Source organism: Rhipicephalus sanguineus, chromosome 10, assembly GCF_013339695.2.
Source record: "Rhipicephalus sanguineus isolate Rsan-2018 chromosome 10, BIME_Rsan_1.4, whole genome shotgun sequence".
NCBI lineage: Eukaryota > Metazoa > Arthropoda > Arachnida > Ixodida > Ixodidae > Rhipicephalus > Rhipicephalus sanguineus.
The window spans coordinates 85,374,371-85,399,326 of record NC_051185.1 but is presented as its reverse complement, the minus strand read 5'-3'; the positions used below and the strand labels follow the sequence as shown (position 1 = coordinate 85,399,326).

The 24,956-nt window shown below is 47.8% G+C and overlaps 1 protein-coding gene across 1 annotated transcript in view; it reads right to left on the bottom strand.

Moving 5' to 3' along the window:
* Positions 1–24,956, bottom strand: part of LOC119372202 (uncharacterized) — a 49,445-nt gene that overhangs the window by 6,221 nt on the left and 18,268 nt on the right. The window contains exons 6-9 of the mRNA XM_037642679.2: positions 24,244–24,396; positions 9,443–9,719; positions 8,631–8,791; positions 1,024–1,361 (exon numbers count right to left, since the gene is read on the bottom strand). Coding sequence (XP_037498607.1) covers positions 1,024–1,361; positions 8,631–8,791; positions 9,443–9,719; positions 24,244–24,396 — 929 coding nt within the window. The remainder of the gene's footprint in view (positions 1–1,023; positions 1,362–8,630; positions 8,792–9,442; positions 9,720–24,243; positions 24,397–24,956) is intronic.

The window sequence follows — 24,956 nt, the reverse complement described above, 5'->3', positions numbered from 1 at the left end:
AGACTCGCGTGATTTTGCTGAATCACCATCAGCTACTACATGATACGCACATACACGGAAAAAGAAATCTTGTTTTGCATAGCGAACAAATATGCTAAAAATACTTTAGCTCTTCACATAGTCGATCGAATTACTTATTTTTACCAATAAATTTTCTTTTCATATGGTATACATTTTAGAGATTGCTTACAACTCTGTCATTGTTGAGCATACTCAATCCCGTTTTTTTTTTTCAAACTCACTTTGTCACGGTCCTATCGAAGCCTTGAACAGACTAACCTCGAAATAGGAGCTCTGCGGCACAGTATCGAGACCGGATGTGAAGAATTTCGACATCTAGCGGCATCAACTTGTTAGTGAGTGGGGGGGGGGAGGCAGAACACCCGGTAGATGCGCCTATGTATACATATCACACAAGGCTGGATCTGTTTCAGATTCTAGATGTGATGGTATACGCTACAAAAATTTCTAGAGGCTGAACACAAAACCAAAAACTACTGGGCCTGAAAAATGCCTGAAATTGGAAACAGCAGAAGATGGAGTGAGAAAGATAGCTTTTTTTTTTTAAATAGACCCGAGATATTAACCTGGTTTATTGCCTGGCTTGCTACTCGCAGTGTCGGCTGATGACCATGGCATATACAATGACCACATGTACGCAGAATACGCACAGTTACACACACGAAAGAGTAAGTCAATGTTTGGTTCAAGCTCGTATTCCTTAAAAAGTCCAGATGCGCTCTGGTGCTGCGTATCGCACAGGCGGTGTTTTGCCATGAGTCGTGTGGAAGCCGCAGTTCCAAGCATAAGCCCGGTTGCAGATGTATGGCTGTCTGCAGAATCTATTGCTCCGAGTAATGCAGGAAACACTCACAAAGGACGTGTTTTAAGGGCTCCCGAACATCTGTCAACTTCAGAAGTCTTACTCGACGATGTGCGCACCATTCGGACACTTGGAGCTTCAAAGAAAACAATCTTTTTTGGCAGATGCCTTATCGCAGCGAAACGACAGAGTGCACGTACCTGAGGTATTTGGTCTTGCCAAGAGAGTCGATCATCTTGTCAATCACTTCTTGGTCCGCGACATGTGTGCACACCATGGTGAGAGCGTTGATTTGTCGGTACGATACGAGGGTGTCGAGTAGGATCGTGGCGTCCTCGATGCTGCGATTGTCAAGATCGAGGGAAGCAGAGGCGAGCTTGCACAAATTGTGTCCCTCTGCGAAGGCAGTGCCACTCGGGTTAATCCAGCCAAATATCACACGGGTGTCGAGATTGCGTAGCTGGATGACTTCGAAAAGGCTGGAGACATCGGGCTGGTTCGTTATATTGATGCTCAGTTCTTCCACAGTCGTGTTTCTCTGCGGAAACATGAACAGCGCGAAACTTTCAGAGAGCTCTCCGCAATACGTTACAATAGCTGACAACAGGGCATCACACTAAGCCATGTGAGGATGTTGAATACACGTGGAGTTTTCTCTTAAATATTAACGATCCTGGTTTCCATCAGACCAGGAACTTGATATTTCCTGTTGGCGTGTTAATCAGTTCTGGTATCACAGTACGCTCTAGCCTGCTACTCTGCACTGAGTAAAAGGGAAACAGAAAAATAGTAATACATGGCGATGGTGGGGACGGTAAGAAGTGATGCGTATTTACAATAACCTGGAAACTGTCGGTACGGTCTACTGTCCAGTCCTATTAAGAAATTCTATACCTGCCCTTGTAGCAGCTATACCACTGTCAGTGTTTCTGGCGTCGATATTGATTTGTAATGTTTTATCGCGCAAGGGCCTGCTGTGGTCAAAGAGCAGGTTAAGACAGTATATTCGGCCAGCGATGATCTGTTCTACCCGCTTCAAGCGGGCAAGTTTTGTGCACTAAGAGGAAGTACGCTTCGAAACCCTAAGAGACCCTTTATAGTACGCTGTGCTAAACGGAATTACAGAGCCCACTTGCGCATAGATGAAATGGCGACAGACTGCGAGCGCGTTTTTTGAAGATTTAGATGAAAAAAATATACAAATAAGAGAAAAAAATTACGTTGAATTACAAATAAAGAGAAAGGAAAGTTATTTTCTTGCACCGAAAAATGCAGCTGTCTTTCGCACAAGCGTTGCACGTTAAGACCGGCCGGGGCGCATGCCGCCGAGACACAGGAAAGTGTATGCGCGGAACGCATTCCGAGCGGAGTAGTCATCCGCAAGTGACACTCCGCTTGCGACCTTTAGTATTGGTAAAGCGCGCTTTACCCAAGTGTACTCCCCGTAAGTACTCCTAAAGTTCCCGCTTGACACATTAAATGACCTTGCGTAAATTACAGATGGTTGGAAAATGACCTAAAATACTGTGCACTGAAAATGCGTGAACTATACATAACCGTTAAACCACGATAGATGTGAAGATTGTGCAATGAATAAAAACGCACAACGCGGAACAATACTAACAAGTTAAAGTGATGCTGGGCAGTGCTGTCTCAAAATAGCCTTGCTTGCAAGGGGCCGCATACGCGTCCGTTTAATATACTGTAATCTCGTAGCAACATCCGGCACCTTTAATCTGCCGGCCCCTTTGATCAAGTCTAATACAGATTGAAGATGAAAAAGACATGATCATCATGATTTGTTGTTCTTAGTAGAGCTATATTGTCCTTGTACTGTGCTTACTGTATTCGTGTATAGTATTTGGAGCTTCATTTTATGGTACGCTGGAACCCCTCAATAACGAAAGGCCTCAAGAACGGCAACCAATATATATGGCGTCCCCAATGAACGTCCACAGAATTCCATGCATTTGACACCTCTCGACACCGAAGATATTTTAAGCATAATAATAATAATATCTGGGGTTTTACGTCCCAAAACCACGATATGATTATGAGAGACGCCGTAGTGGAGGACTCCGGAAATTTCGACGATCTGGTGTTCTTTAACGTGCACCTAAATCTAAGTACACGGGCCTCTAACATTTCGCCTCCATCGAAATGCGACCGCCGCGGCCGGGATCGAACCCGCGACTTTCGGGTCAGCAGCCGAGCACCGTAACCGCTATACCACCGCGGCGGACATATTCTAAAGGGGCCCTGCAACACTTTTTGAGCAGGGTCAAAAAGCGCTGCCAATCGGTAGTCGAGGCTCCCGAGAACACGCGAGCCAAATATTATAGCGAAGCGAGCGGCCTGGAATTTACAATAAATTCTCAAAGTCAGCTGAAAATCGCTCCCTCTTCTCTCGACAAATGATGTACTAGTCCGCAATATATGACGCGATTGTCGGCAGTTCCACCATTGGCTGATGTTTTAATCACGATAACACGCTCATTATTACCTTAGTTGTTAATTTTGAGTTCAATAAGTAGATAATATGTATGTTTATATTGTGTTATACCCTTAAAACACCGAACAAACATTAATATTAGCACTTTCGGTCTCACCGACAGCTCGTCTGCTCGTAGTTGCGTGGTTGCGTTTTCTTCGCCATGTGCAGCGCCGAAATCGTGAATATTTGTGCTTTTGACCATCGCCGGTTCCCGTTGAGAGTGGCAGCCGTTCGAGTGTTGCCTCGTCAGCTGGAAACTGCATCGTCGGCACGTTCTCACGACCGACCGAGGCAGCGGTGCAGCATTTCTAACAATGCTGGCGCCGGCTAGCTTAGGATACCTGTGCTCGCTGTATGGCGAGAGTCCCGTTCGCTGTCTGTTCAGTATGTCATCGAGCCGTACCTCGGCGTATCCTCCCCGTAGTCTCAGGTTCCCGAGAAACTGCGACACAGCAACCAAGCAGATTCGCATTTTGACGGTAGCTGCAGACAGCCGGGGGATGGATCCGCGCCGGCCCGATGCCCCACGATCCTTTCTTCTAGTCTGTAGTTCTTTGCTGTCAGCCCGCACTCGCTGTGCGCCCGCATTCGAAGAGCAAACAGCATCGAAGTACCGCCACTGGGAGAAGGATGCACGCAGCTTTGCCGTGTTGAATACGATTCAAGCGCGAGCAGTGCGAAGAGGCGGTGTATCGGAGTGTGGGTCGAAACCTATCTCAGCTGTCATTCGTTCCAAACGCGCACGCAAGTTTGCGTCCATGGTTGGCAGAGCGATGAAAACACTACGGCAGTTCGAGGTGCACACCCAACATTACCAAACCGACTCGCAGTTTTCAAGCACGCGCGATACACGGTGCCATGGGCTCCGCCGCTCGACGACGACCGCGCGAGCCGACCGGAAGTGGCGCCACAGACCACGTGGTTGCGCCGAGACGCCAGAGAGAAAAAAATGAAAAAAATGCCGCCGGCGCTGACGTCGCCTCCTCGCACCTCCGCCCTCCCTCCCTCCCTCCCTCCCTCCCTTCCTTCCTTCCTTCCTTCACGCCGCGCGCATACGCGCGCAGCTTTCCGCGCGCTCGCTGCGTTGAGTTGAGAGAGAAAGCTGCGGAACGTGATCTCTATAATTTGGTAACACCACTTAGACTTGCCGGTTTCGAAAAATTTTTGCGGCATATGACTCGTGAAGAGTCATACGTCAATAATGAGACTATTCCAATATAACTAAGAAAGGTGTTGCAGGGCCCCTTTAAGCAGCACTCCCCCAATAACGAAAGTTTCAGGTAGTGATCCACGACGTATTTTTCAACCCATAAGCTAATTGTAAATCCAGAAGTTTGAAAATTGTAGCGCCGCTCATTCGACAGGTCGGGCACATACGTTTCCATCAACAAGCATTGGTGCGACTATTGCTGCTTATATTCGGTTAGTTGATGATGATGATAGAAAGCAACAAAACTCAAGAAAGGCAAATAAGCTCGCGCGAAATTCTTGATGTTTTTCACATCATTCGCTCTTTCCTCGGAGCCCACGACAATGACGAAACTATGCAAAGCTTAATAGCATACGTTGCTGGGCTAGTTGGTTCATAATCTTCAAAAGTGGCTAGCGCGAAATCGACAAGGACCACGAAGGAACACAGATGCTTAGTTGGGAGTAGCGCCTGTCCTGTACATCTGTGTTCCTTCCTAGACCTTGTCGATTTAGCGCTAGCCAATTTTGAAGATAATGCAAAGCTTGCTGCGAGGCTCGAGCCGTCAGGCTTCTTCAAAGCAACGGGAAACTGAACAAGATCGCCGACTTATATAAAAAAAAAGATCGGTTGTGGGAAGTAATTGGTGCGGATTTTTCAGTTTTCGCGACAACAAAATTCTCACGACAACAAAAAAAAAACGCCAGGCCTGCGCGGAAAGCGCAGCACAGTCACAGCGAAAGCTGGAAGAGCGGCATTTCTAGAGCCCGTTGTAAACTCTCTTGGGGCTACTAATACAGGTACATTAGCAACGTACCCACTACGTCACAAAGCGCAATTTTTGGGAAGTTGGGAAGCACCCAGCACGACATTATTCGTTGTTCTGCGGAGAAGCGAGGTACCATATGTAAGCGATTATGTGCAGTTTGTTGACGCGGCGGTTGATGACAATGAATAATTATGGTTGCGCCCTTTGTAATGGGTTGGAAGCTTTAAACGACCCATTAGTTACGTAATGCATATTGTGTGACGCCCGGTCGTTATTTAACTGTCCCACCACGCTTTATAACACACTTTAACCGGAGAAACGTAGAGAGAGAGAGAATTGACTTTATTGAGACCCTGAGGAAATGGATCATGGGAGCCTTATGGGCTTCCTTGGCAACCAACAGAAGTGCACTTACAAGGAACCCACTACGCTATAAATCAATGTAATTTTTGAGAAGTAGGGCAGTAGGCACTGTGCCATTTTTCGTCATTCTACAGACAGCCGTGGTACCTGCTAAACGCATGTAAGGCATTACGCGCACTTTGTTGATGCTGTGCGTGATGACGATGAAGAATTATGGCAGAGCTCTTTGTAATGGGTTGGAAGCATTCAACAACCTACTCGTTGCGCAATTCGCATTGTGTGACGCCTGGTTACAAAATTCGCGTTGTGCGACGCTTGGTGCTTATTCTACTCTTTTACCACGCTATATTGCATATGCTAATGTGGTTCCTTCCCGACATGAAGCCTGTATAGGACCTTTTTGCATAGCAGTTTCAAGCACCGGCATGGCTCAGAGGTTGAATATTGGGCTCCCACGCAGAGGGCCCAGGTTCGAACCTCGTTCCATCCTGGAATTTTTTTCTTATTTAGCTTTTTTTCTTATTTCGAGCGATACTGGTTACGGACACCGGCGGCGGCGGCGGACAACTACGGCACCAAAAACGGCCGGTGAAATGATCTCATAACAGCTTTCGCTGTAAAACCGCTTCCCCGCCGATATAGTTATTGAGGGTTCCGACTGTACCACATTTTAGTTAGCAACATTTTTTTTTTCATTGACAACAAAATGCAAAGAACTTACACTTTTGTTGTTTATGCACCTCTCTGTAGACCTATTAGCGGCACATCTGCTGCTAAACCTATTTTCATAATCATGGGCTCCACTGAACCGGCAACTAGCCAAACAGGCTAACTGCCCAAACTTCAACCAGGTTCTTTGTACTCGTTGACACTGAACCTTAATTAAACGCGCGACCAGTTGGTAAGACATTAGATAAGCGACACAAGACTGAAGTTCAGGTCGAGGTGTATGCTGGAAATGATAAGATGATTAAGAGGTAATGTCAAAACGCTGACGGCAGCGACAAGACGACTTGAAATCATGGCGGCAAGTTGCAGCTCGTACGAAGAGAAGTCCTCCTGTCATATTGTTCGCTCCAGCGTTATCCTCCATTCAACATTTCACCTCCATTTTTCAAAGTAATGAAGACCTCGGCAACAGAGTCCTAAAAGGTCAACAACCGGCCGGAGAATGCTGCATAGAGAGAAAACTTTCCGGGAGCTTGAGCTCCAGCCGCAAGAGTCGAATGCTACAGCGTAATATCGCCCCGTCTGCATCGCCTTGTTAATCGCTAGCCTGGCTTCGCTTTTCGGTGATCGCATCAACCGTGGCGCAGTGGCAGAAACGTCTGTGCGCGTAACATTGTCCACTTCGAACTATCCTAGATTACTTACTGCAAGTGCAGTTGCGAAGTGGCCACTACGCCACGATACTTCCTTTTGCGAACGGGCGCCTACACCGCTGCACACTTTGTTGAAGTTGTTGCTTTTGATTAAATATGTCCGAAAGCTTTTTAATGGGTGCACCTTTAAACAAGCCACTCGTTGCGCAATGTATCGGACGCGATGTCTGGTGCGAATGTACACTTTGCTATGCAGTGTTACATGCGTTAAGGAGACTCCTCTCGACACATGAAATTCGTGTAGGGTTTTCCCCCGAAACGTTCTGATAGTACATGTGCTTGCCATGCGGAAGGCCTCGGTTTGTTTCTCGCTCGAATAGAGAATATTCTTTATACGTTTGCACCTGTCAAGTGTTCACTCGCGGTGAACGCAGATTTTGGGCCTACCAGCAAAGACAGCAAAATTTCTGCAAAACGAGCTCTTTAACCCTGTCGCGTTAATATGTATTTTAACTACAGGAATCGCGAACAGGAATGAGCATATAGGTACTGTTGGTCATCTCATTGAGTCTCCTCCAAGCATGGAATGAGGGTGGGTATCCATAAGCGTGCGCAGGGTTCCCCTTCAGGGGGGGCGAAGGTTCGTCGCAGCGCCCCCCTCCCTAATATGTCAATGTATGCGACTGCCTTTGCGCCCCTCTTCTCGCCCCGCCCCCCCTACAATGTATAGGGCTGACTTTGCGCCCCCCCTTCTCGCCCCCTTGGCGCCCCCCCCCCCCTGCGCACGCCTATGTGGGTATCACTTGGTTGCAGAAGCACACTCAGGTGAATCAATAGCGCCAATACGATAGCTATTTCCAGTTTTACTGTTCACAAAAGGTTCAATGACAACTCGTTAGAGCTGCTTTCCATTTCGACATATGGACGCCATATTACGCGTCTCTCGTGAACTGAGTAACGTAAAAGCATGATTCGATGAAGCACTTGTTATTTGCCATGTGTTTCACGATAAGCCTAATGCGTCAAAAAAGGGTGAAACGGAAATAGTATACAGGCAAACTCAAGAAAAAGTGGTCTTGCTCAAGGCAGCTGCCTTGAAGAAGACAGGACCACTTGTTGAAACGCTGGCTCGAGAGACACTCCCAGTTGAAGGACTTAATTCATCTGTTTAGGCCTCCATCTTCTGCCTTGCTTGGATCGCAACGTTGTGTCCCCCAAGGAAGCCCCGATCGAGTTTCGCTCCAAAGGCAAACTCATTCCGACGTTACCGCTGCGTGTACAATATGCATACACAAGTTAAGAAAAAGGCAGCCTTGAAGTTACGAGAAATCGTCCAAAAGGGAATGTCGCCGGAGTCAACGTTGAGACGAAGGTACTTGCCCTAACGAAGAAGTCTCGTGTGAGTATACATTAGCTACACTATCGCGAGTCCTAACCGTATCTTCACATATGTGTACAAACGTATGTACACGAGGATGAGATTGCAGATAATTATCAACTAACAAAAGCATGGGACCACAGCGCCAGTTTCATTGTCGGACGGTGTTTCCACATTTGCTGGCGACTTGGTTGCGGGCTTGCCCCTGTACATCTCAGTGAATCGCTTTGCCGTCAAAGCAGCGAATTGGGCATACTGTTTTGGAGTTAGCGAATCCGATACGGTGGCTCACCCTTAGGACCTTTAGCAAGATGCGGTACCCTGCGGTGGACAGGCTATTGTGCTGGACGTATAGGTGTCTCAGGCGTCTGTCCTTGCGCAGTTGGAACACGGCACCTGACGCGAACGCATCTGTCAGATTGCAGGCGGTGAAGGTGAGATGGCGTAGTACGCCTGCACAAGGACAACGACAGAGCGTGAGAAAGGGTAGCCAAGTACATTCGCTTGTGGGCAGCGAAGGGCGACGCTGAGCTCGTCAAACTTTCCTGGTGGTAGAACATAGCGAAAGAGAGTCACCTTAAATGTTGTCAATCGAATGTGAGCACTGGCGCTTTCGCTATAGAGTGAAACCTCGCGCATCTATCAATGCTGTCACCTTTCGAATATTACATACTACATTTCTATTGTAGGTATGCAAGAAATAGAAATATTTTCTCCAAGAAGAAAGACTGGCTTAACGATCATTTGTTAGCTTTTCAGGGCAATATTCTTAGCGAAACCACTGCTATTTTGATCGCTTAACCTTGAAGCGAGTTTTTTTTTTATTATACGAACGGCCCTTTACGCTCGCTTTGAGCCATGTCCATGGGAGTGCCACTTCACACGCTGTACAAACTTGTACCACCTCTGGCACAATGCCGCCATGTGCCCCCCCTTGACGCATGAAAAAAATATTTTTGGCAGTTGAAGTGCGAGGCAATAAATTTTTGTAATGAAGTCATTCGATGAGTACCCTGCAGCTTTTTTGTGATCTGTCGGCGTTAAATGCGCATTCGCTCAGTATTGTTTTCAACTGCGTGGCACGATTAAGCGCTAAACTCTTACCTCCGATAAGGCTGGCATAGACCTTGTCCAATACAGGATCGTTGCACAGGCAGTGGAAGAAGGCGAGCTTCTGCAGGCCGTCTATCGGTGATTCCGATCGTGGTTTCTTGCCCCCTTCGGGGGGCCTGATTGGCGCAGGCCGACTGAGGGCTCGGACCATATAGTGGATGTCAGCCAATTCGATGATGCATTCGTTGACAGACAGCGATTTCAGACATGGGCTTTGCACGGAGGCTCTCAGTATGGGTGACGGGTTAACGTCGTTCGAGGCAGAGATCTGTCGAAGAAAAGAGCAAGCTGGCGCAGTACATTCGAGCTCGCGATGGCACACACAGTTACTACAGTAAGAAACGCGTAGTTCATGAAAGCTGTGTTCAAAGTGCGGGGACGTTCCCAGTGACAGTTGTGTGATGACATTCTGCGAAGAACTGTAAGATGAACTCGTCCGTAAAGCGCGGCCATTTCTTGTGTGTGAACATTGTTGTTGACGCGTGAGCATTGCTTCTGCGAATGGACATTTTCGTGCGCGAATTTCGCATTACTTTATTGATATTAAAAACTTCATGATGCAATCTATTTTGTAAGAGAGCAGGAGCAGCCGGAGCCATACCTGGGCACCAACCTCTCCTTTTTAACACACTGAATAAGAAAAAGACAAAAAACGTATACATAGTTTGTGAGTGAGACAGTCAATTGGCTTCAGACTTTCTTGCGACTTCTGACTTGCCACGTACGTAACTGACCATAAGCAAACCCGTAAACTCTCATGTTTCAGATGTGGCGAAGACAATCGTTTCATTCGGTCGGTTCGCTAACTTAGCAACCGCCTCTAACGGTGGTTTCGTTTCACATGGGCTGCGAATGGTCTGTGATTTTCGCTCCGTGACTGCCGCGGCACGCAAGGTTGCTTGCGGCAGTTCTTTGTGGCAGACACTGCAGAGCTCCTCCAACATACTGTAACACTCTGCGCGTTATGATATTTTGAACTTATCAACGGGAGCGATCCGCACGCGTGTTTTGTCTTTTAAAAACACTTTCCGATCTAAATTGATTTCAGAATACGTAACAGAGGCCTTGACTAAAGCAAACTCGCTGGCGAAATGTTTCGGCTCAGTCAGTTCGGGGCAATTTAAACGGGTCCCGAGGAAAAAAAAGACGGCAGATCCCACGCATTGTGGGAATCGATGTAATGCGAAGCAGCCAGCAAAGAGCTGCATACATCGTCTTGTATGTCACTGAGGAAAATGCGTGTCATGGTTTTCATGTTAACTCGTGTTATATATGTTCGTTACACAGTCACGTCGCAAGATACCAATTTTGGTGTATATCAAGCTAGCGAAACGGCCGCCAACGCGCCATGAGCGTGGCACGTAAGTCATGCTGTACATGACATGCGTGTCATGATTTTCATGTTAACTCGTGTTATTGATGTTCGTTACACAGTCACGTCACGCAATACCTATTTCGGGGTAGATCAAGCTAGCGGAACGGCCACCAGCGCACCATGAGCGTGGCACGTAAGTCATGCTGTACATGACATGCGTGTCATGATTTTCATGTTAACTCGTGTCATTTATGTTCGTCATACAGTCACGTAGCAAGATACCAATTTTGGTGTATATCAAGCTAGCGAAACGGCCGCCAACGCGCCATGAGCGTGGCACGTAAGTCATGCTGTACATGACATGCGTGTCATGATTTTCATGTTAACTCGTGTCATTTATGTTCGTCACATAGTCACGTCGCAACATACCAATTTTGGTGTATATCAAGCTAGCGAAACGGCCGCCAGCGCACCATGAGCGTGGCACGTAAGTCATGCTGTACATGACATACATGTCATGATTTTCATGTTATGACTTGTCATTTATGTTCGTCATACGGTCATGTTACACCATACCAATTTTGGTGTACATTCGATTAACCAAGCGACCAGGAGAGCACAAAGTCGTAGGCGGCTAGATAGATAGATAGATAGATAGACAGATACGCTCAAAGTCGCAGAAGTTCGCTAAGAAATGCTTCGCATTTAAAAACGCTGCGCTACACTCTAAGAAAAAAAAAAGAGTCAAAAGAGGGTCATGGAACCGTGACTCTTTTCGGGCGTCCATGTGACCCCTTTTGGAAGGTACAGGCAGAGAAAAAGAGTTATCATTTTGGAAGGAGTCACTGGACGCTCCTGAAGCGTGTTTCGATTGGCTTCCGTCATGAAAGAGCCGCCGTATTCGCAATGCCCACGAACTATAGGTGGCGCGCCGTGCTTTTCAAGATGGCGCCAGGAGGAGGGTCAACCCGTTTGTTAGCATAGGAACAGATAGGACGTGCGGACGTACGGCCCGTGCCACTTTCACCGGATGAAGTCATGAGCCGCGCTGAATTGGATATGAGACTAAAATACTTTCCCAAACCATGGAAAGTGCAAAGTACCCCCCCCACCTAATTATTTGCTGCGGTGTGAAAGGTTATATTTCAGCTCCGTTACCGTGCATAACGATGCTTTGCGAAATCCTGTGCGGGCTACATAAAACTGCATGAACTAGAATTGACGTATGAGCTGAACGGCACTCCCAGGTAGTACGTACCGAGCCTGCCTGACGGATTTGCCGCAGTAGTAGGCCGCCAGCGAGTAGCGTGTCATCGCTGCAGCACGGGAACGCACGTTTAACGTGGTTATGGTTTGCAAACATAATACGCCGTCGTCACTACTTGTGCAGTCGGGAACGCGGAGTTACGTCTTCAACGGAACACGAGCATTTAACATCCCATTCAGTAGCGCTTGTGTCACAGCCATGCTGAGACTCTAGCCCTGTGCAATTCACTTCACTCGCATGTTGCAGATTCGATCAGCCCGATCCAAACATGAATATCGAAAAGAATGCACACTTATGCTTTTCGCAACGTCGAAGAAGTTAGCCGAAAGGCGTGGATTGTGGCCGTGACTTCACGTTCCATCGCTCTAACCATTTCGCTTCGCTGGTCGAGCTCGGGCGTGTTGGTGGCATGCGGCGCTCCATAATATCCACAATAATTGTGATACATGCAATGCACAAGAGGAACTATGCTTTTATTCTGATCTCGCTCAAGGATATTATACGTTAAATACAATCAAAGTGACTTACGAGCGTGAAAGAACATTAACGCACGAGGGGACGTGAAGTGCAACTCGCTCGCTCCTCGTGAGTTCAGCTGATTGTTCATCGTCGCTGTCACAGCTGTCACTCTCGGTGCTTTCACAGTCTTCAATGTCCAGTGAAAAATCCTCGTCGTCAAGATGGTTTCTTTCAACATCACTGCTGAAAGCAATCCGAAGAAATTCCTCCGCCGAACGACTGCGACAACTCCGCGTCACCACGTTTACAATTGGAGAGACGTCTGGGCGCGAAGAACATTATCAACATTATGCTCTCGGATCGGTCAACGAGCAAATCGCTTGCAGTGTGCTGCCACCTATCAACAAACGTACAAAAACAAACGGCGCAGCCAGGCCTCGGAAAGTCTCAAGTTCCTGCCATCGCCGAAGGGGGGCGAAAAAATCGACCCCGTCGCAGCTAACAAACAAACCATAGTGGCTCCGTTCAAATCTGCCCTCGGCAACGCCAAAAAATCCGCCAGAGGCGCCGTAATAAAAGCAATATTTAAGAGAAATACAGCTATCATTGCCGCATAAAAGTGCTTTTTCTTGTGTAACTGAAAGTAATGTTTGAATGATGAGTAAATTTGTTGTTCAGTGATTGAAAACATCTCTGCCTTGTCGCTCACCGCTGACGGCCAGCGCGCGGTAGCGAGCAAGCGAACCGTCGCTGTGACCAGTGACGAAGCGCAAAAAGTGCGCCGCTGCGTCTCGGGTGCCGCAGATAACGCGCAGAATATGCGCAGTTATCGTCCGATGGTTGGCAGCTGGTTTGTTGCTCCCCGTTTTCTTGCGAATTCTATCGTTAATGTTGTCTAAAATACGCATGAAAGTTTTTTAATTCACCGATGTAATCATGTTGCAATTATGGTGGGCAGTCGGTGTGCTACTGTATGGTGCCGCAGGAGCTGCGATACCAGCGAAGGCGTCAGTTTCCACAGGTTCCTCGACGATGGCAGGTACACGTACTTTCAAGCTCAGCGTTTTTCTTTCTGCTTTGTGACCTCGTTAGCATATCACACTTCACTGTTCTTGCTTTTGAGTTGTATGCTAACACGTGTGGACAAAGCTGCTATTTCACTTGTACTTGCAAGTCTGGTGGGCTCAAATGAACGAGTGAATTATGCGATGGCATGAGCACGACTTGGCCAGACTGTTGATGAAGTCTACTTTCCAGTGGCGATGTCACAATAAGAGAATGACCAGGATAGAAAATCGTTTCTCCCTTCTCTGTATTTCTGCACTTCTTTGAGGCCTTGCATATATCCCATTTATGGGTTGTTTCATCGGTATCACGTGTTAAAATGCTCATCTTTTCTGCCATTCTGTAGGCATCCACTATAATGTGATTTCTTTGCGTGAACCTGCTTGGTATTCTCAGCCTGACCGCAATACGTTGTAATAACAATAAACCCGGGGGTCTTCAGGCGTACTCGTTGAAAGCAAGTACTAAAAGCTGTAGCAAAAAAAATGCTGATGCTTTACGCCTGTCCTACAATACAAGTTGGTTATTGTGAGCGCTAGCTGACGGTGGAAACGGGCAACAAACGTCATCTAATTGTTTTGTCTCTTTGAAGTACCGCGAAGGCTAGTCGTTTACGAGCTCACGATGTCTCAACAAGGACCTTTTACTGCTTGCTGACTGTCAATAAAGATTATCGTTCCTTCTACTCACTCGTGAATTGTTCTTACTGGTGTCAGTTGCCAATGTATGCCTTTCGGTTCCATGTAACCTTCGTACGCACAGGTACTGCGTTCCGAAGGGCGCTTTGGCATGCTGCTCGGCGCATCGACGCGCTCAAAACAAGCGGGCGAAAGATAACGAGACCTCCGTAGCCTTACACGAGTCCCGGCCTCTTTCGTCCACTTCTGTTTAAAAAGGATAGAATAAAAAACCAGCCGAGGCACCCGCGTATGCGCATACGCACCAGGTACGGAATAAAAAAGGCAGCCATTTGCTTTTTTCTACCTAAATAAACAATAAATTTTGTTTTCCGGATGGATGGATGGATGCTATGAGCGTCCCTTTAAAACGGGGCGGTGACATGTCTGCCACCAGGCTCGAAGAAAAAAAAAAAAAAAAAAAAAAAAAAAGCTTCCTTGTTTCATGTTGGCCTAATACCTTATCTACATTGATTAAATCTATGTTATTATACCAAAAAATATAAATTCACGGTCCATCTCTCTGCCTCTTAAGGCAGAATGACCTTATTTTTCCCCCATTATTTATTTCCGCTTCCTGTTTACGCAGCGCCATCTCTTGGGTGCCTTCGGTAGTTCCATGCGCTACCGCTGCTTATCTTTCGTACCGTTGTCAAGGCTACAGTTTCCCTTCTCTAAACTGGTTCTTTATTCTATGGCGCAGCGCTGGCTATGAAACCAACACACTGGCGAAGGACGGTGTTGAAAGCGTTCGCTCCACGAAAGGCGTGGGGGGAGCAGACGCGTCCTCGAATGACTGAAACGTCGCTCGCACGATTAGTAACAGCGCTTTGCTTGCAAAGGATAGAGTCCCTATTTTAATGTATCGAGAACTTGAGATCGCTGAGTTTTACAAGAGCACATCGCGAGCCCGCGCGACCTCCCGCGTGCAGTGTTATGGGATTCATGCTCTACAAGAAACACTGACCAATGCTATATGCAAGTAAAACAGGGTGAGATTCAACTGAATATGTCAGATGATAACATTTAACTAACCTACGTGGCTACAGAAAGCCTTGCGAAGCTGATAGTATGCGTACGCTGTGGGCTAGCATTGAAAGCGCGAGTTGCCACGTATTTTCACGAAAACTTCGCGTCTCGTAAGAACGAATCAGATTTCTCATGTCACGGAGGGCCCGGTTTGTTCACTGATGCAGGGAACACGCAAAGTCGTACTGTTCCTTCCTTGCCAATGCGTTAACACTGAGGTTAGCACAGCCGAACAAGGGAGCGACTGCGTAGAGCTGCCATTTTATCATCTACTAACCCTCCTCGAGAGGACGCTCCTGAATTCCGCTTGGCGGCGCGACAGTCTATGGGCATTGCGAATACGCCATACATATCGCGCGCTTGCCCTTTGGCGCCATTGTGGCGCGTTCCTCGCCGACGGAGACGCGGTTGGCGCCGGGGTGGCGCGCCGCCGCTTTCGCCTTTTCTCTCAGTCGTCTGTCAGTCAGTCTCAGTCTCCTCGTCTATTGGAATGCGTTGCGTGATTGCGTTGATAGCGCGGGTTGCGTGTCTTGAAGTTTCATCAGTTTCATGTTCATGCGCGTCTACGGTGGTGTTGACGCCGGCTCCGTGCACGAGGTGACGCTTGGAGGGCGGAATATTCATGGAGCTGTGGATACGGACAACGGGCGCCAGTTAACGGTGAGTGTACTGCTTTCGTAGGCACTAATTACACAGCTTTAGCTGGGCGTCTGCAGCAGCTCTGCGGATGTTATCTGCCAGCCATTTCCAACAGCAGCCTATGTCCGCGGGGCTGTTGCGGATGCCCAACTAAAGGTGTCATTTAACGAGTTGCCACCGTTATGCGCGTTGCTGTACAAGCTCCCATAAAGTGAGCGATGCAAACAATAATCGAGGGTCATTTCTTGCTGATCGCACGTCGTGTCTGCACTACTGAAGGTGCAAGATGTCGTTTTGAGATGCACTTTAGTCTACTTTATAATAACATTTCCATCGACCTTGAGTGTGCAGCGTGCTTCCACGCGAGGGAACGTGAAGAAAAAAAGCCTGTGTACAGAACGCTCAGACGCACTATATGTAATGGTTCTTGTTGGCTTAAAGACGGTAGTTTGAGGTGCAGATATAGTACGGTGGCTTCCATAACGTACGCGGTAGTCATTCAAGTTGGACACGCCTCGCCGGTAAGGCGAAAAAGCCAGAGACTTTCGACGGTGCCCGTTGTTGCGGCCGCCGCCGTGCACTTTTTTCATTCGTTACTGTTTGCTGTTTTCATGGTTTGCCAACATCTGCGATGACACTATAACAGAATCAAGTGAGTGTACGTGATTGTGGGAGTTATGTGTGCTAATTCTAGCATATGACATGTCTGATCTCGACGTAGACGGCGTCCGCACGCGCTGGGTGTCGTTCGGGCCCTCGTGCTCGCATGTGTTTACCTGAGTATGGGTTACGTTTGTAAAACATGCGGTCAGTAACCGCTCACGCCGTGCCCCTGACTGTCGGAGGATGTGCTTGGGTGTCGGGGTAAGCCGGCGCAAAACCGTGTTTATTCTGAAACCAAATTTTGAAGCGATTTCTCAGAAAAGAAGTGCTTTCATTCGTGTATAGCCAGTGCGTATTGCGATACGAGGTTCCCGCTGCCTTTTACGTGAAAATTTCTTTTCGTTGCGAAATTCGAATTAAACACTCGTGGCAGATGTGCGTACAATAACGGTGTGTTGAACAAAGGGTTGTTTTAAATACAAATAATGTGTGTGTTTTGGTTATTCCCAGAATCCCGGATCACTTCTCCCGCCTCTTCACTCCAGTTGACAGCCACACTCGGAAACGAATGTGCCGCTCTGGTCTGGCGCCTCACCGCTCGTGATGGGAAAATCAACAGCGGCGTTCGCCCTGTCATCGAGGCAGTCGGTCCTACATCTCTTTTGGTTGGACAAGAGGACGTAGGAAAAGAGGTGAGTGGCACCCACGCAAAGGAGCCTAAACCAATTTCGTTTGTTGTTTAAGAGGCTCACATCAGTAGACCACCAGGGCAGGTGTACCAACTGCGCCACGGTTTACACTTCCAAACCGGAAATCGCTGAACAGGTTGCCATCGCGTTGGCCCTGACGGATGATCGATACACCGAGATATACAGTGATTCAAAACCAGCCATCAGAGCCTTCAGCAGGGGCAAGATCGCACCACAAGCAGTTCGAATTATTAATAGTAAAAAGGCCATTGATACACATTACATCTATTGGTTCCCAGCGCACCTTGGATCACTCGATGACATTCCCATGAATCCAAATGAATCGGTCAACAGCGTTGCCCGCGAACTTACGGACCGGGCCGCTTTTACATATGGCTTTGATTCTGCTGGATTCGAAAATCAACAACGGGATACGCCCACGACATATAATGAAATTACTAAACATTACTATTTGGGGAGGAGAGAGTTTCCACCCCCTCACAGTAGACTAAACGGAGCACGAGCGGTAACACTTAGACAATTACAGACACAGTCTTATTACTCACCAGCACAGGCAAAAGCGTGGTACGATATAAAAGATATGGATGCTGTTTGCAAGGCATGCAAGAAAGAAGTATGCACACTTGAGCATATGCTCTGGGAGTGTGGGTCGCTTGGCCCTGGCATTTCCCGGGAACGGTTTACAGGGATGATAAAGTCTCACGACCATATTCCCCAAGTCCTGGCTGTCCAGTACGCCCATGACAGGGCTGGGAGGCTTGACCTCCCAGTCCCGACGTGGGATTAGCCAGGCAGGTGGCAACACCCTGTACAGGACGTATAAATAAAGTTATTTCCATCCATCCATCCATCCATCCATCCATCCATCCAGGCTCACATCATCTTGTGCTGCAAGTTTGTCGCTAAGTGACGTGTTAGAAAAGGTACTATTTGCAAGTTGTATTTTGCACGATAACGGCAAAAAACTTGGTTTCTTACTTACGTGTTTGCATTTGTTGTTTTGTTGTGAGCCTTCATTGTGTCTATGTGAACCACTTATTTTGTAAGTTTCGCAAACCTTTACTGCAATTTCATTTTCTCATCATAATATCACGTTCTGCTTTTCAGATACCGTTTTTCGTGGTTTTCTCGCTGAACAGGAGCGACAACCAACCTAGCAAGCCACAAATCTGATGCCACCAGCCGTCAACACTTTTTCATTTATTCTTAATCATAAGGAATAAAGATTGAAACATGATGCCTATTTCTGCAGTTTATTTTGCACTGTATGGCACTATGTAAACCAGTCACACATTTTAGTTGGCTATACTCATAGAAGCATGTAAATGAGGAATACCCAAACTTCTTAATTGGAAATAAAAGACCATCTTTACGCGCTTTCTATATAACTTCGCTGGAAAATATGTGTTGTTTTGACGAGTATTATTAAAATAATGCTAAAACTGAACTATTATTTTTTTGCAGACGCTGGACAGAACGGCAAGCATTATTGGACTTGCTTAAAATGAATATTCCACTATTTTCAACAGAAGTCGCGCAAAAGTAGAGCAAGGGTCCAATGAGTAGCTTAAAATACTTGTGGAGTCGCTTGACGCTTCGGTGTGGGTCTTTTGACCCCCGTAGGAGTGCTATCGGCAAGAGTCGTCTGACTCCCTATAAGTGGTAACGTGATCCTTCGGATGAGAGTCTTTCAACTCTTCCTAGAGGGTCGGGAGACTCTCCTAGAGCGAGCCGACCCTGACCCACCAAGAGAGTCACCGTGACTATTTAAAGAGAGTCCTATACGTGGCAAGTCAGAACTCTCCGAAAAGAGTCACGCATACTCTTTTTTTTCTTAGAGTGTACTGCGAACAGGCGGAAAAATTCACAACATGCTCGTCGCTTGCCGCTGACCGCAGCGGGGAGAGCCACGGGCCGTTTTTTCGCTGCGAACAAATTCGCAGCCGTAAAATCGCTCGTTTTAACGCCATGTGAAGCGGCCTTTAAGAGACCACGCTCTCCTTGGAGAGTCGCGGCACGCACAAGAGAGCTAACGTGTATCTTTAAAGAGTGATCTACGTGGAAGTCACGACTCACCGAACAGCAAGGCATACACTTTTCTTTTAGAGTGTACGTACATCTCACATGCTTTTCCGAACACCGCGACCAATATCCGTGGCGCGGCTTCACCCCGACACAACATATTAGTGCGCGCAGCGTGCAGCAGCCGCCGTCACTACACTTCCTGGACTTGAAAAGTCAATTGGAAAACTGAGCTAGCCCGCAGAGCCGCAATAGACAATGGAGCCCTGGAAGAGGGGCCCCCAACCACGTTAACTAAGCAGGCTTACTTCTATCTTTCTCCCTCGAGTCAAACTGCTTGTTGCGCAGACACTGGGCCGGAGATTGGTAGGTGAGAGTTACTGCGAGTATATAATCCCAATCACAGTATATAATCAACGATATTTAACCAATGCGGCCGAATGTTTAGTGGAAACCTGCTTAATGAATGAAACAGGAATACAACAATCAAGGTAAAGAGTAGAAGTAAAAACCAGGCTTCTTTATGATTCTAAAATAGTTACTCCGACTTAACGCAACAAAAATATAACAAAATTATGTAGACGTTCCGCCACCTATGCGGGTGGCATCCTCAGTATATACACTGGCACCAACTGAGCGAAAGGGTGGTCGGAGCTAGCGTCGAGGTAGCGACCGGTGTGTGTAGGCTTTCGGTGTTCTTTGGAGGCTAAGAGAAAGAATGACATAATTGTCGGGGTTTCACGTCCCAAAACTACGATATGAGTATGAGAGACGCCGCAGTGGAGGACTCCGGAAATTTCGACCACCTGGGGTTATTTAACGTGCACCTAAATATAAGCACACGGGCCTCAAGCATTTTCGCCTCCATAGAAAATGCGGCCGCCCAGGCGGGGAGTCCGTCCCGCGAGCTGAAGAGAAAGAATGAAGATCAGTGGTGCGATCTTGTACGCGTTACAAAATAAACACGGAGGCGTGGCATGACAACCAGCCGCACGTGACCGCACGCGATTGGTCAATGCAGAGCCGTGACGTCTGTCGCGGTTCAAATGGGCCATTCGCGTGCGGCATGCGCGGTCACGTGCGGCTGGATGTAATGCCACGCCTCCGTGGTTATCTTGAAACGCGTACAAGATCGCACCACTGAAGATGAAATGCGATCTTCTAAAGAATGGCTACTCAAAAACCCTTGAAAAGGTTGCACGCCGCCAGGCCCTTCACCGCCAACCCCCTTCTAAAGGACACTGACCAGCCGCCTCCCAATTGCGTACGGGTATACATTACCTACGGTCAAAATACCGGTAAAGCGCTCCATGGGCGTCCTGTCAAATCGGGGAATTGGCATATAATAAAGTTTACACGAGCGGTCGCTTCTTTCCGCGCCGGAAATACAGGCCACCCAAATAGAAAGCGCGGGATCAAGTTCGTACTCTTCGCACGTTGTGGAAAGAAAGAACTTCCCCGAGAGGCTGCGGCAGCATAAAAACGATGTCCGCAAGTTCGACTGACAGGAGTGCACTCGCTGAGCATAGAGGTGAACGACAACCTCATCGGATTTGCCAACTCTCGTGTCATCGACTTCGAGGCCAACCACTACAAGCGGCTTTTTGCGGAATCGTGGCACGTCCAGGTGACACCCGCAGGCGTCCACCGGTCTACAGGTGCGCTGCCGAGCGTGTACCTGAACACACGTCGGCACAACATGGAGAACATGCGTGGCTCCAGGGTCTGAAGAAAAGAAGGCTGTTTGACCACTGCTGTTTGGTGTCCTCAGTCACCTCCGAAGAAGGGTCCCCGTGGGAACCGAAACGCCAGGCTTTTGGTTTTCATAAAGTTTTTTTTATCTCTATCTTTGTTGGTATCCCTTTGTTCTGTTGGTATCCCCCTGTTCCGTTGGTATCCCTTTGTTCCTTCTGAATGAAATAAAATGCTGTCGAATTGCCACTTTTAAAAACCCGGTTTTCATTAATCCGTACAGGCCCCGCAACTAAACAAGGCAGTAGCATGCCTTGATGTTTGCAGGTTGACATGTCAAGTAATTTTTTTCAGTAGCACACCGCCTAAAGAGGTACAATTACCAGAGGAGAGTAGGAACTCAACTAGCAATTTGAAAACTTGGAGGAAGCTAGAGCTTCGCCTTCAAGATTAGAACGCAATAGCGTAATCTGGCTCCGTGCACATCGCCTTCAACCGCTACGCAAGGAAAAGAACATTTGTGCACGGAAAATTGACCCTTGCAAACTCTCCTGGAATGCCTATTGCAAGTACAGTTGGTGAAGTGCCAACTACGCGTCCGTAAGGTGCCACGCACATCTGCGCAGTTGCACTAGTAGTAACGGGTGCGAAGCTTTAAACGATCTACTCTTTGCGCAGTTCACACATTTTTACACCTGGTGCGATGCTACGATTCTGCGACGCAATATTACATGCGTTAAGGAGACTTTCAATATATGAAATCGTTTCTTAGAGCTTTTTTTGCGAAGAAGTTTCAAGCACTAGCGTAGCTCCGCGGTAGAACACCTGCCTTCTACGCGGAAGGCCTGGGTTCGGCTGTCACTCAAACCGATGATTTATTTGTATCTATCTGGAACTTTCACTCACGGACTACGGCGAGTTTTGTAGCGTCAGCTACACTGGCCTAGCCGAGCCAGTTTCACGTGGCTCCTTAAGAGCCGTGGTGCGCATGCGCGAGGATCAGTGATGTCACACATCTGGCGCATCGGAGCCGGTACCTCCCGCGCACTCCGCCGCTGCCGCGCGCGACTCTCTTTCCAGAGGAGTGACGTCGTAGCCGAGGTAGACTTACTGGCGCCGGCGCGCGCGCAGCTATTCGCCTTCGCTGTGCAGTCACCGTCTGACACTCCGCTGGCTCCTCTTGATAGCGCCTCTGACTGGCGCGTGTTAGTACGCATGTTAAGAACGCGCGTTAGTACCTGTGGTATCGCGTACTAGCTTTTTTACTGAAGACGCTGTTTATACACTGCCACACTGATCGGAGGCTCTTCGAGAGTACTCTGTGGACAACGCAACTTTCGAACCGTCAGTCAGCAGAAATGGCACGGTCCGCCCAAGTGGTTTATCAAGGAGCACTCTTTGGCTCGCAGCACAAGAGGATTCGCGTACGGTTTAGGGAGCCGACGTGAAAGGAGGAAAGGCGAGTGGCACATGAAAAACACTGCAACAAATTGTCTCAAGTAAACACCTCAGCAGCCCGCCAAACGCATACTTAGACACCAGGGTATATTAACCGTAGATTCGTGGTATGGGCGTTGGTTGTGTCATGCAATTAGAAACGAGCCCCTAAAAAGAGTTTTTACAGCGACAGCTGTTATGAAATCATTTCACCGGCCGTTTTTGGCGCCGTAGTTGTCCGCCGCCGCTGCCGCCGCCGCCGGTGTCCGTAAGCAGTATCGCTCGAAATAAGAAAAAAAAAGCTAATAAGAAAAATTCTAGGATGGAACGAGGTTCGAACCTGGGCCCTCTGCGTGGGAGCCCAGTATTCAACCTCTGAGCCATGCCGGTGCTTGAAACTGCTTTGCAAAAAGGTCCTATACAGGCTTCATGTCGGGAAGGAACCACATTAACATATGCAATATAGCGTTGTAGAAGAGTAAAATAAGCACCAAGCGTCGCACAACGCGAATTCTGTAACCAGGCGTCACACAATGCGACTTGCACAACGAGTAGGTTGTGAAATGCTTCCAACCCATTACAAAGGGCTCTGCCATAATTCTTCGTCGTCATCAGGCACAGCATCAACAAAGTGCGCATAATGCCTTACATTCGTTTAGCAGGTACCACGGCTCTCCGTAAAATGACGAAAAATGGCACAGTGCCTGCTGCCCTATAATTCTCAAAAATTACAATTATTCAGAGCGTAGTGGGTTCCTCGCAAGTGCACTTGTATTGGTTGCCAAGGAAGCCCATAAGCGCATGATCCATTTCCTCGGGGTCTCAGTAAAATTACAATGATTTATAGCGTAGTGGGTTCCTCGCAAGGGCACTTGTATTGGTTGCCAAGGAAGCCCATAAGCGCATGATCCATTTCCACGGGGTCTCGGTAAAGTTCTTCACCCCCCCCACCACCCCCCGTCTTTCTCCCACGTCTACGTATGTTATGCAGCATGACGGGAGAGGGAAATAGCGAGCGGGCGTCACCCAATGCAAAAACATAACTGGTGGGCCGTTTAAAGCTTCCAACCCATTACAAAGGGCTGAGCCATAATTCTTCATCGTCATCAGTCGTCGCGTCAACAAAGTGCACATAATGCCTTACAGACGTGTAGCTGGTGCTTCGCTTCTCCGCAGAATGACGGATAATGGCTTAGTAGGTGCTTCCCAACTTCACAAAAATTGTGATTTATGGCGTAGTGGGTATCTTTCTAGTGTACTAGTATTGTAGCCCCAAGAGAGCTTACAACGCCGCTCTTCCAGCTTTCGCTGTGACTGTGCTGCGGTTTCAGCGCAGGCCTGGCGTTTTTTTTTTTTCAAAGGGCTCGTTTCTTTATTAGACATAACCAAACGAATCCTAGAAAGAATTACGTCAAGCAGGGCCGTCACCGCCCCCCCCCCCCCGAAAAAAAAATCCTGGATACGGGCCTGACGCCAAGGAAAGCATATAGGGCCGTCGTCTAACTGTCGAGTAGTAATTATGACGTAAGCAGAAATGATTTGGAGTGGACGAAAAATAATTTGTTAATAAGTTCATTGTTATGTGCTCGGATCCTGCTGAATCAAAGTTATGGGCTCGGACCCTTCTGGCGCAAATAGTGTTTCCTTCACATAATTCATTTCAATATATGTCATAATTGGTACACTACAGTTAAAGACAAGAGCTATGCAGCCTTTGCTTTGCTTGGCCTAAATGCATGTTAGATTCCTTTGGTCGTATCTAATTAGGCATGCCGCAACGTATAACTTCACGGTAGTTTTTCTATGCCACAGAGTTTTTCTATGCCACAGAGCAATATGAATTCCAACGAACACCCGGCCGCACAAACCTGCCTTACCTCGAGTGTTTCAAGAGCAACGTGGTTAAGCACGACCTTGGCAAGGGCTTCGCCTGCTCGGTCCTTGATCATGGAGTATCCCACTATCAACGTCTTCAGCGTCGTGTTGCGGGCCAGTTGATCGAGGAATCTAACAGCATCGTCGCTGTCAGCCTGCGATTGTAAGAAAAAGGTTACGCGTCTAGTGGGACCTGCCAAAGAAGGCATTAAAAACACTCATATCTAGCTAGCTTTCTTTTAACGAACCGGCTCGGGTCCAGTGCTTCGCAACCCTAACGAGAATTTTATGCCTTTAACTTCAACCCCTTTCAAAAGGACAGACTCATGGGCTAGTCAGTAGTACATAATTCCGGCAGTAGCGCAAAAATCACACGGTAGGAGAAGGAGCAAGACTAGATAATGTGCTCCTTTGCGCTACTGCAGGTATCTCAAACACGCGGCCCGCGCACCTTTCGCTAGCGGCCCGCGCGTGGCTACCTTCGTCCCATATTTTTCGTGAGGCAACCCATGCAGTCGCCATGTGTTGACACATAACCGTGCAACAAAAACTATTTCAGAATCCGACTACAGATTTCAGTCATCGATGTTTATAGAGTCTTGAGGCCAAATCCCCATCAGAAATGACCCTTAAATGAGATTGGGAAGGGCCGTCTTTCAAGTGACCAGGTTATAGGACATCCCCTCTCTCCCAGTTTTATAATTGCGGCCGGCTA